Genomic DNA, 13,250 nt, shown 5'->3' with positions numbered 1-13,250 from the left:
CGGACAGGCATCTGCAAGGCATTAACTAGAGGCAGACCTGTGGGCCTTTATTAGATTTGACAGCTCCCTGCTCTGTTTATTTATTCTGATGCAACGCCGTAAAAAGGCTATTGCATTGGACTAAAGCCCGTTAGTGGCTGCCGTAAAAACACCTACGGGCGGTCACTAACGGATTAAAACGTAAAATATATTGATTCAATATGAAAAAGCATAAGCATAAAAACATTCTACATACATTTTACTTAATAGAAGTGAAAATATTAACAGGGTTATTCGCACTGACTTCTATGGGAACCTTGGTATTACATAGAAGCAGTTCCAACATTTTCCTAAAACTGCTTTTTTAAAAGAAAAAAAAAATGTGATCATGGCAAGAAACACCCGCAGTTACTTCTGGTTGTCTTACCAGCAGACAATAACATCCAGTGACAAAAAATCCTATGCAATGCCCCTTCACGCTGTGTTGCTGGGGGAGTGATAGGGTGCTGGGAGAGTAATGTGCTGCCAGAGGAGGGGTGTTCAGCAGTGCAAGAGTTTTGCGTTCATGGTTTAGGCTTCCTTCATATCTGCGTTCATAGGTTTCGTCAGGGAAAACCATGAACGGAAACCAAACGGAAACCATAGCTTTCCATTTGCATTACCATTGATTTCAATGGTAATGCTTCCGTTGCAAATGGTTTCCGTTTGTCTCCATTCCGTAAGGTTTCAGTTTTTTTGGTGGAATCAATAGCGCAGTAAACTAGGCTATTGATTCCACCAAAACAACGGAAACCTTACAGAACGGAGACAAATGGAAACCATTTGCAACGGAAGCATTACCATTGAAATCAATGGTAATGCAAAGGGAAAGCTTTGGTTTCAGTTAGGTTTCTGTTCATGGTTTTCCCTGACGGAAAGGTGTGACGGAACCCCAGCGCAGATGTGAACGAACCCTTACTTTTAAATTGTTTTGTTTGGGCAATCCTGTTCCATGTAAAACCCCCTCAAAAAACAAATGGGCACTCCCTCCGTCTGGAGAAAAAAAAGGTTCAACCTGCAGAGGCGACAAGCCTTCTTTACTGTGAGAACTGTGAATCTATGGAATAGTCACCGCAGGAGCTGGTCACAGCAGGGACAGTAGATGGCTTTAAAAAAGGCTTAGATAATTTCCTAGAACAAAAAAGTATCAGCTCCTATGTGTAGAAATGTTGACCTTCCCTTTTCCAATCCCTTGGTTGAACTTGATGGACATGTGTCTTTTTTCAACCGTACTAAGGCCCCATGCACACGAACGTAAAAACGCCCGTAATCACGGGCCGTAATTACGGGCCCATAGACTTCTATTGGCCATGGGTACTTCCCCGTATGCTTACCGGAAGGTGCCCGGGCCCTTGAAAAATATAGAACATGTCCTATTTTAGGCCGTAATTACGGCACAGGCAGGCCCATAGAAGTCTATGGGGCTCCCGTAATTACAGGTGACTACATGTGTGCACCCGTAATTACGGGAGCGTTGCTAGGCGACGTCAGTGGAGTCACTGTCCAGGGTGCTGAAAGAGTTAACTGATCGGCAGTAACTCTTTCAGCACCAGGGACAGTGACTACCGATCACAATATAAATAAACGTGTAAAAAAAAATAGAAGTTCATACTTACCCAGAACTCCCTGCTTCTTCCTCCAGTCCGGCCTCCCGGGATGACGTTTCAGCCCATGTGACCGCTGCAGCCAATCACAGGCTGCAGAGGTCACATGGACTGCTGCGTCATCCAGGGAGGTCGGGCTGGATGTCGAAAGAGGGACGCGTCACCAAGACAACGGCCGGGTAAGTATGAATTTCTTTTACTTTGGAAAGGGCTGTCCCTTCTCTCTATCCTGCACCGATAGAGAGAAGGGCAGCTGATTAGTGCAGTGCAATTTTGCAGCGAAAACGTGCCCATAAATACGGGTGGAATACTGGTGACACCGGACCCGTATTTATGGGCACGGGTCCGTAAATGCTGGTGCAATACGGGTCGAATACGTGTGACCAAGGACCCGTATTTACGCCAGTATTTACGGGAGGGAAAAAAATAAGTTCATGTGCATGAGGCCTAACTATGTATGTAACTATGTAATAATGTTTCAAAAATTACCAGGGGGGAATTTATTCAGACTGGTGTTTCATACGTCAGTCTTAATAACAGGAAAAGTTGGAGTAAACTCTGACACATTTATGAAGAAGCGAAAGCCTCTTTATAAAGGTGTTGCATCGTCCGGCCGGGCCAAGCTCCACACCGTGGTCATGCGGCCCTCCATTTCTCCCCATCACCCATAAAACAAACAAACACACACAAAACGCACATATACCTCACCACTCCTTTTCTCTCTTCCTGATCCCTCATCCATGTGGCGCCGCTCGTAAAAGGTCCTGACGCTGGACAGAGTCATAACCTTATATGGAACACAGCACTTTAACGTCATCAGTGCTGTGTCGCATACAACATCTAGACTCTGCCCGGCGTCAGGTCCTTGTGTGAGCGGTGCTGGAGTAATGAGGAAGCTGGAGGGGGGAAGAGGAGCAAGAAGTATAAATGTTTATATATATATATATATATATATATATATATATATATAAAAATGTATAATTTTTTTTCCAATGGGTGGAGCATGGGAATAGTCTAATCAAGGAGGGGCAAGGCAGGGGCCCAGCATGGGCCTCTATATTGCTACGCCACATAGAGTGATATCCTAGCTGGCGTAGATATTCATTATAACTTACACCAGATTTCTGGTGTAAATTAGAATAAATTTGTTGGGCCTCCGTGTCTACACCCCCTTGAGGTCATGACCCCGTCCCCACAAAAGTGGCGAGGGTGGCGTAAACAGGCCAAAGACTTTTTGGCCCCATTGTGACTTCTTTTAAATCATGTTTTTATTAAGCATTTATTTTGAGCCTTTCTTGATAAATTACCCCGATAGTCTGCAGAAACTAACAGAAACAATAATACTGCTACTACAGAACACATGAATATTGCGTCATACCCATATGCTGGGTGCTCAAAATCCATGTATTCCTTATTGATTATTACTTGAAATTTTATTACAAAAACAAGTAAATGGAACCAACTTTAGAGAACATAAGCCATACCAAAAAAATATACAGGTGGATTTCTTCTTTAATGGAAGTCGTCCAAAATAACAGAGCTAAAGAACCAACCATAAAGCAAAAGATCGGTCAAGAACATGCAGCGCTACAGTGTAATGCCAATGGAACTTTGCTAAGGGAAAAAAACAAGAAACTATTAAGGATGAAGCCTTGTTTGGGCCTTCAGGACAGAGGTTTTTTTTTTCATTTTCAAGAACCAAAACTGTTTCCTTTGATGTAGCCGTGTGAGGGCTTGTTTTTCGCTAGACAAGTTGTATATTTTAACGTAACCATTTTGGGGGACATAAAATGTATTGAATACTTTGAAAAAAATTTTTTTGGTGGGGATGGGAAAAAAAAAAGCAATTCCATCGTTGTTTTTTGGGGAATTGATTTGACTGAGTTAACTATGTGGTATAAGTGACAAGTTAACGGTATTCTACGACATTTACATTTACGGCAATACAAAAATAAATGGTAAAGAAAATAATTTATCACCATATTTTGAGTCTCATAACTTATTTATCATTATATGTATGATTGCTTGCTTATTGAAAGACGAGATGCAGATTTCATTGGCACCATCTTTCATTGCCACCATTTTCTTTATTTTTAATTTTTTTTTAAGGAAGGGGGAACAAAAAAAAAAGTAATTGTGAATTAGTTTATTAGTTTTTTATGCCGTTCATCGTGCAGTATAAATAACATATTATTGTTATTGTACAGATTGAAAATCGTGGTGATACCATTTATGTATAGTTTTATTCTTAATAAAAAGCACTTTTGATTTTACTTTAGCCAATTTTTTTTTTTTTATAAACTTTAACTTTTCTTTTATATTTTTTTAAGTCCCACTTGTGGACTCTTACTTAACATGTTTTGATCCCTAATATAATATATTGCAATTCACCTGTAGGCCCTATCCGACCTATTATAGCAGGCCCCCTCCCTCTGTCTAACCACTTAGATGCCGAGGTCGCTATTGTCCCCAGCATCTTAGGGGTTAAGCGGATTGGATTTATTTGCATATTACAGCTGACATCCGCTATTGATCGATAAATTTACAGGCCAAGGTGCAGAAAGGAGTTAATTTAGTAACTAAATAAAACAATGAATTAATATATTTACCACTTATAACTACTTGTGAAGCTCCCATCATCTTTGCAACAATCAGAGAAACCAAGCCAATAGGTCCTAAAACATGGAATTTTTAATACAATTATTATATATAAAAGTATCAAAAACACTGCAGAAACATTTCTCATAACCATATTATTATGTGACAATTGTTTATAGTAAAAAGGTAAGGCCATGACTACACTGACACTTTTTGGAGTGCTATTGATTGATTTTAACTCGAGTGACAGCTGCAGTCCACAAGATTGCATAGAAGTCAATGCATTAATTTGGACTGCAGCTGTAGCTCAATAGTTAAAATCAATCAATAGCAATAAAAAAAGTCTAGGTGTAGCCCTGGTCTTAGACCGGCCTAAGGCTGGGTTCACACGACCTATTTTCAGACGTAAACGAGGCGTATTATGCCTCGTTTTACGTCTGAAAATAGGGCTGCAATACGTCGGCAAACATCTGCCCATTCATTTGAATGGGTTTGCCGACGTACTGTGCAGACAACCTGTAATTTACGCGTCGTCGTTTGACAAATTGACTGCCTCGGCAAAGAAGTACAGGACACTTCTTTGCAACGTAATTTGAGCCGTTCTTCATTGAAGTCAATGAAGAGCAGCTCAAGATTACGAGCGACAAAGACACCTCGAAAAATGCGAGGAGGAGCTTTTACGTCTGAAACGACGCAGCTGTTTTCTCCTGAAAAGAGTCTCTAATTTCAGACGTAAAAGCCAGTTCTCGTATGCACATACCCTAAGGGTATGTGCACACGAGAAGTGCCTTTTACGTCTGAAAAGACAGACTGTTTTCAGGAGAAAACACCTGCCTCGTTTCAGACGTAAAAGCTCCTCCTCGCATTATGCGAGGCGTCTGTGACGCTCGCAAATCTTGAGCTGCTCTTCATTGACTTCAATGAAGAACGGCTCAAATTACGTTGCAAAGAAGTGTCCTGCACTTCTTTGACGAGGCAGTCATTTTACGCGTCGTCGTTTGACAGCTGTCAAACAATGACGCGTAAATGACAGGTCATCTGCACAGTACGTCGGCAAACCCATTCAAATTAATGGACAGATGTTTGCCGACGTATTGGAGCCCTATTTTCAGACGTAAAACGAGGCATAATACGCCTCGTTTACGTCTGAAAATAGGTCGTGTGAACCCAGCCTTACAGTGCACACAGAGAGATGAAGTTAAAGACACAAGGCAGGAATAAGTCACATGGAATAAATATAAAAAGTAAATTTAAAAAAATATATTATTCTTTTTTTTTTTCTAAGAAATTACATATTATAGTCACATATTGATCAATAATATGTAAAATTATTTTTATAGAAGTGTCCCGTTAATTCAAAATCTCCTACCGTTTTGTCTCCTATGGAGACCTAAGTGTAACTATGGTTACAGACTACAAACAAATCCTGTGTAGTCTGATCCTGCAGTCATACTTCCTTTTCCCTCCAAATGTACTGTATGTTATAAAGAAGTAGGGTACAGATGGAAGGAAGTGTGACTGCAGGATAAGACTATACATGAAGACTGCAGACACACAGGTTTTCATTGGAGCTGTAGATACAAAATGGAAGATTTTTTATCAAGACCACTTGCAAAGTTGCTGTTTTTCATTTTGGATAAACTGGAACCTATAGAAATAAATTGGTTGCAAAGGTGGACATAGACTTTAATCTTTATACATAAAAGTAATAAACCCTATTAAAATATTAAGCTTGTAGTTTTACCTGCACCACAGATGAATACTCTGCTTCCAAGTGTAACTCCAGCCCGTCTACACGCATGGATGCCAACAGAGAGGGGTTCTACCAGAGCGCCTTCTTCAAATGTAACATTGTCTGGAAGCCTGGAAACAGCAATGAAAAATAAAAAAATACATTATACATACCTGTGTTCACAGTCATACAAGTGTTTATTCAGATATCAATGGTTATGGTAAAAACAAATATTACAGGGAAAACTGCAAATAAATTGGAGGTGTTGCCCAACAATTGACTACTGAGCGGAGGTGGTTTGGGGTGAAGATTGTGGCTGTGACAGCTGGAAGGGTGGTGAGCGGACTACTAGCAAAGTGAGTGGAGAGCGTTGGACAGAACTTTTAGTATTAATGCACCACAGCAAAGTCACATGTACACTACCGTTCAAAAGTTTAGGGTCACTTAGAAATTTCCTTATTTTTTAAAGAAAATCACAGTTGTTTTCAATGAAGATAACATTAAATTAATCAGAAATACACTCTATACATTGTTAATGTGCTAAATGACTATTCTAGCTGCAAACGTCTGGTTTTTAATGCAATATCTACATAGGTGTATAGAGGCCCATTTCCAGCAACCATCATTCCAGTGTTCTAATGGTACATTGTGTTTGCTAACTGTGTTAGAAGGCTAATGGATGATTAGAAAACACTTGCAAACCCTTGTGCAATTATGTTAGCACCGCTGTAAACTGTTTTGCTGTTTAGAGGAGCTATAAAACTGACCTTCCTTTGAGCTAGTTGAGAATCTGGAGCAATACATTTGTGGGTTCGATTAAACTCTCAAAATGGCTAGAAAAAGAGAGCTTTCATGTGAAACTCGACAGTCTATTCTTGTTCTTAGAAATGAAGGCTATTCCATGCGAGAAATTGGCAAGAAACTGAAGATTTCCTACAGCGGTGTGTACTACTCTTCAGAGGACAGCACACACAGGCTCTAACCAGAGTAGAAAGAGAAGTGGGAGGCCCCGCTGCACAACTGAGCAACAAGACAAGTACATTAGAGTCTCTAGTTTGAGAAAGAGACGCCTCACAGGTCCTCAACTGGCAGCTTCATTAAATAGTACCCGCAAAACGCCAGTGTCAACGTCTACAGTGAAGAGGCGACTCCGGGATGCTGGCCTTCAGGGCAGAGTGGCAAAGAAAAAGCCATATCTGAGACTGGCTAATAAAAGGAAAAGATTAATATGGGCAAAAGCACACAGACATTGGACAGAGGAAGATTGGAAAAAAGTGTTATTGACAGACGAATCGAAGTTTGAGGTGTTTGGATCACACAGAAGAACATTTGTGAGACGCAGAACAACTGAAAAGATGCTGGAAGAGTGCCTGACGCCATCTGTCAAGCATGGTGGGGGTAATGTGATGGTCTGGGGTTGCTTTGGTGCTGGTAAAGTGGGAGATTTGTACAAGGTAAAAGGGATTTTGAATAAGGAAGGCTATCACGCCATTTTGCAACGCCATGCCATACCCTGTGGACAGCGCTTGATTGGAGCCAATTTCATCCTACAACAGGACAATGACCCAAAGCACACCTCCAAATTATGCAAGAACTATTTAGGGAAGAAGCAGGCAGCTGGTATTCTATCTGTAATGGAGTGGCCAGTGCAGTCACCAGATCTCAACCCCATAGAGCTGTTGTGAGAGCAGCTTGACCGTATGGTACGCAAGAAGTGCCCATCAAGCCAATCCAACTTGTGGGAGGGGCTTCTGGAAGCATGGGGTGAAATTTCTCCCGATTACCTCAGCAAATGAACAGCTAGAATGCCAAAGGTCTGCAATGCTGTAATTGCTGCAAATGGAGCATTCTTTGACGAAAGCAAAGTTTGAAGGAGAAAATCATTATTTCTACAATGTCTTGACTATATTTTCTAGTCATTTTGCAACTCATTTGATAAATATAAGTGTGAGTTTTCATGGAAAACACAAAATTGTCTGGGTGACCCCAAACTTTTGAACGGTAGTGTAAGTACAAGCAGTTTTTGCCCCACATGTATTTTGCCATGGTGGAGAAATGGTGCAAATCTTTGCTGCCCTATTACTGCCCCATGTGAGTGTCTCCTTACTACTAAAGGGGGCAATGAACAGACATATTTTTCTATTAGAGGGAGGGGGAAGCAGTGCTGTAACTACCAAGGGTAACCGCTATTCTGACTACTGGGGGGGCAAAACCTAAAGTGATGTGAAAGGCACATCCCCAGTTACAGTGTGGACCTGGCCTTTTAGTGCATAGTTGTTGGCTCCTACCCCTGGCTAAGATTTGTCCAGGTGAGCCTAAAAATTTTTTATATTCAACAAAGTGGAGAAGAAAAGGTCGTGAGGGGAGTCTCAGACTGGGGAGTTAGAAAACCCTGAATCCGGGACCACATAACCATCAATGCTGGAGCAACAGGGGATGCAAAAGGAGCATATGACATAAATGTATGTAAGGGTATGTGCACAGGATAACTGCAATTACGTCTGAAATTACGGAGCGTTTTTCAGGAGAAAACAGCTCCTGAATTTCAGATGTAATTGCATGTACTCGCGTTTTGCAGGGCGTCTTTTACGTACGTAATTTGGAGCTGTTCTTCATTGGAGTCAATGAAAAACGGCTCAAATTACGTCCTAAGAAGTGTCCTGCACTTCTTTTGACGATGCTGTAATTTTATGCGCCGTCTTTTGACAGCAATGCGTAAAATGACAGCTCGTCTGCACAGTACATCGTAAAGCCCATTGAAAGTAATGGGCACATGTTTGCCGACGTATTGGAGCCGTTTTTTCAGACGTAATTCGAGGCATAAAACGCCTCAATTACGTCTGAAAATAGGTCGTGTGAACCCAGCCTAATAGTAATGGTGCGGGCACAGGAGTTGTGCCAGCAGCATCACTTGTGGGTGCTGGCTGTATTATACAGCCGACACCTCGCTCTAACGGCCGGGATCGGAGAAAACTCCAATCACAACCACTTAAAGAGGCTCTGTCACCAGTTTATAACTGCCCTATTTTCTACCTAATATAATAGGCGCGTTAATGTAGATAGCTATTTATTTATTTTTTTTTAAAACGTTTATTTTTTAGATTTATGCAAATTTGTTCTTAACCCTTTCCCTCTTTGGCCACTTTTGACCTTCCTGACAGAGCCTCATTTTTCCAAGTGATTCAGAGATTGTTTTCTCGTGACACCTTGGATTTTATGCTACTAGTATTTAATTGTGAAAAGCACCAACATTTTGTGAAAAAAATCAAAAATTTGAATTTTTCTCAATTTAAATGTATCTGCTTGTAAGACAGGCAGTTATACCACACAAAATTGTTGCTAATTAAAATCCCCCATATGTCTACTTTAGATTGGCATCATTTTTTGAACATCCTTTTATTTTTCTAGGCTGTTACAAGGCTTAGAACTTTAGCAGAAAATTCCCACATTTTCAAGAAAATTTCAAAAGGCTATTTTTACAAGGGCCAGTTCAGTTGTGAAGTGGCATTGAGGGCCTTATATATTTGAAACCCCCAAGAAGTCACCCCATTTTAAAAACGTCACCCTCAAAGTATTCAAAGCAACATTTAGAAAGTTTCTCAACCCTTTAGACGTTTCACAGGAATTAAAGCAAAGTAGAGGTGAAATTTAAAATTTTCATTGTTTTTTGCATAATTATCATATTTAATAAAAAAAAATTGTAACACAGAAAGTTTTACCAGAGAAACGCAACTCAACATTTATTGCCCTGATTCTGCAGTTTTAGGAAAATCCCACATGTGGCCCTAACGTGCTAATGGACTGAAGCACCGGCCTCAGAAGCAAAGGAGCACGTAGTGGCTTTTGGGGCCCTCTTTTTATTAGCATATATTTTAGGCACCATGTCAGGTTTGAAGGGCTCTTGTGGTGCCAAAACAGTGTAAATCCCCAAAAAGTGACCCCCTTTGGGAAACTACACCCCTCAAGGAAATTATCTAGGGGTATAGTGAGCATTTTGACCCCACAGGTTTATTGCTGATATTATTGGAAGTAGGCCGTGAAAATTAAAATCTACATTTTTTCAAGGAAGATGTTGGATTAGCTAATTTTTTCTCATTTCCACAAGGACTAAAGGGGAAAAAGCACAGAAACATTTGTAAAGCAATTTCTGCCGAGTAAAACAATAGCCCACATGTGGTCATAAACGGCTGTTTGGACACACGGCAAGGCTTAGAAGGGAAAGAGCGCCATTTGGCTTTTGGTGATCAAATTTAGCAAGAATGGTTTGCGGAGGCCATGTCGCATTTGCAAAGCCCCTGACGGGACAAAAAAGTGGAAACCCCCCACAAGTGACCCCATTTTGGAAACTACCCCCCTTGAGGAATTCATCTAGTGATGTAGTGAGCATTTTGACCCCACAGGTGTTTCATAAAATGTATTAGAATTGGGCATTGAAAATAAATACAGTTTTTTTGCGGGATGAGCTGTAGTTATTATTGGTACCATTTTGGGGTACATGTGACTTTTTGATCACTTTTTATTGTGTTTTTTGGGAGGCCAGGTGATCAAATACTGCAATTTTGGCATAGTTTATACACCATGCGTTATAAATGACATGTTAACTTTATTCTGCGGGTCAGTCCGATTCCGGCTAAACTAAATTTATAGCACTTTTTTATGTTCTACAAATTTTTGCACAATAAATTAACTTTTGTAAAAAGAATGTATTTTTTCTGTCGCCAAGTTGTGACCCATAACGTTTTAATTTTTTTGTTGACGGAGCTGTATGAGGGCTTGTTTTTTGCGAGACGAGCTATAGTTTTTATATGTACCATTTTTGGATACATCCGACTTTTTGAACACTTTTTATTCCAATATTTGAAGGGCAAAGCGACCAAAAAAACAGAAATTCTGGAATAGCTTTTTTTCTTTACACCGTTTACCTTGTGGAATAAATAACATAATATTTTTATATTTCAGGCCATTACGGTCACGGTGATACCAAATATGAATGGTTCATTTATTTTTTTTCAATAATAAAGGTCTTGATAAGGGAAAAGGGCAATTGTATTTTATTACTTGAAATTTGACATTTTTATTATATGTTTTACAACTTTTTTACACTTTTTTTTTTTTTTTAAGTCCCACTAGGGGACTTGAAGTTCCAACTGTCTGACTTTTTTTTTCTAATGCATTGCACTACCTATGTAGTGCAATGTATTAGATCTGTCAGTCATTCACTGACAGCAAGCCGATCAGGCTTCGCCTCCTGGCGGGGCCTAATCGGCTTCCATAATGGCGGAGCAGTAGGCCATTGTTAGGCCTCCTGTTGCCATAGCAGCAACCGGAACACTGGCAATTTCATTGCTGGGGTGCCGATGTGCTGCAAACACCTTAAATGCAGCGATCAGTTTTGACTTCTGCATTTAAGTGGTTAAAAAATAAACGTTTTTCAAAAAACAAACAAAAAACAGTAGTTATCTACATTAACTCCTTCCTGACCGCCCACTGTCTTTTGACGTCAGGCGGTGCAGGTCCTGAGCCTACGACGTCTTTTGGCGTCGCTGTAGGAGAGGCTGATGAGCGCTCGTGTGAGCGCTCATCCTCTAAGTATCCTGTAACTTACAGCTCCTGATCTTAGAGCAGCCTCCTGAACACAGCTGGGGTCGGAAAACATTCGGACCCCAGCTGTTTAACCCTTTGATTACTGCGGTCCATGACAGCAGCATGATCAAAGGGAATTCCCCTCTTTGATTGCATCACCGGGATTCCAGTGATTCGATCAAACACCGGGGAATCCCTCTGCAGTCAGCCCTGGGAACCTACAAAGGACCCCAGGGTTGTCTGTTCCGTTTGCCTGCTGTTTGGCACACTATGTGCTGCCCGATCAGCAGATTGTGTCATAGTGACACAGTGTAATATATTAGCGTACAGGAGTATGCAAATACATTACAAGTAAAAAAAAAAAAAAAAATTACAAATAAAGTTATACCTTGATGGGATTAAAAAAAAAGTAACAAAAAAAATAAATTAATAAAAAAAGTCCCAAAAAGAGTCTTTATTTTGCATAAAATAAATTTTATTGCCCCTACACTAAATAAAACAAAAAACCTACACATATTAGGTATCTTCACGACCGTAATAACCTGAAGAATTAATCGAATGGGTTATTTAGCGTGAAACGTGAACGGGATATAAAAAATAAACAAGAAAAACTATGCAGAAAATCGCTTTTTCCTATATTCACTGTGGGGAAAAAAATACTATTTCTCTCGCATAAAACAAAGCCTCATACAGCCACGTCAATGAAAAATTAAAAAAAAGTTATGGCTGCTGAAAGGCAGAGGTGCAAAAACAGAAAAATTGAGCTGGTCATTAAGGTCTTTTCAGGCCCGGTCATTAGGGGGTTAAAGTGCCTATTATATTAGGTAGCAGATATGGCAGTTAAAACTGGTGACAGAGCCTCTTTTACTCTTTAACCTCTAGCTGACCACTCAGTAACTATACGTCGTCGCGGGAGGTTACTTCCGTATAGTGACGGAGTCCTTCGCGGTGCACACTGTCGGCGATTTCGGCAAGTAACTAGCATATTGTCAGACCTCGCTCTGAAATCGCGGGGTTTGCTGATGGTTGACATGGCAACCGGAGGCCAAATAATGGCCTCCGTGTCTGCCATGGACGGAAGCCTATCAGGACCAGCCTCCAGGTGATACTGATAGGCTTCCTGTCAGAGGGACAGGAAGTCACTGAATCGTTCCCGATGCACACGGTCGGCAACAGCGTGCATCAGGAACCAGGAGATCAGCTGTCCACGCATTTATGGGGTTTGTAGCACATCGGCAGCCCCTATGCAATTGTGGGGGTTGCCATGGAAACCGGAGGCCAGACAACAGCCTCTGGCTGGTCCTCATAGGCTTGCTGTCAGAGTGACTGTGACGTCACATGGACAGCAAGAATACGTCACACTACCTAGGTAGTGTAAAGTATTCTAGCAGCGATCAGTTCTGCAGGTCAAAAAAGAAAGTGTAAAAAGCTAAAAGAAAAGTTAAAAAGTTTATAAAAACTTTTTAGAAAAGTGTAAAAATAAAAGTGTTTTTTTGCTATAATAAGAAGTCTTTTATTATAGGAAAAAAATTGAAACGTTAAAAAAAGTACACATATTTGGTATCACCACGTTCGTAACGACCCAAACTATAAAACTATAATGTTATTTTTCCTGCACAGTGAACACGCAGAAAAAATAAACGTAAAACTATGCCAGCATCTCCATTTTTTGGTCACCACCCCTCCAAAGATATAGCATAAAAAGTAATCAAAAA

At 40.5% G+C, this 13,250-nt stretch overlaps 1 protein-coding gene across 1 annotated transcript in view; it reads right to left on the bottom strand.

Moving 5' to 3' along the window:
- SORD (sorbitol dehydrogenase) overlaps nucleotides 1-13,250 on the bottom strand; it is a 64,949-nt gene that overhangs the window by 17,575 nt on the left and 34,124 nt on the right. Inside the window, exons 6-7 of the mRNA XM_075857868.1 lie at nucleotides 5,965-6,083; nucleotides 4,232-4,297 (exon numbers count right to left, since the gene is read on the bottom strand). Of these exons, the coding sequence (XP_075713983.1) occupies nucleotides 4,232-4,297; nucleotides 5,965-6,083 (185 nt within the window). The remainder of the gene's footprint in view (nucleotides 1-4,231; nucleotides 4,298-5,964; nucleotides 6,084-13,250) is intronic.

This window comes from Rhinoderma darwinii, chromosome 3, assembly GCF_050947455.1.
Source record: "Rhinoderma darwinii isolate aRhiDar2 chromosome 3, aRhiDar2.hap1, whole genome shotgun sequence".
In the NCBI taxonomy this organism is placed as follows: Eukaryota; Metazoa; Chordata; class Amphibia; order Anura; family Rhinodermatidae; genus Rhinoderma; species Rhinoderma darwinii.
This window is presented reverse-complemented; position numbering and strand designations above follow the sequence as displayed.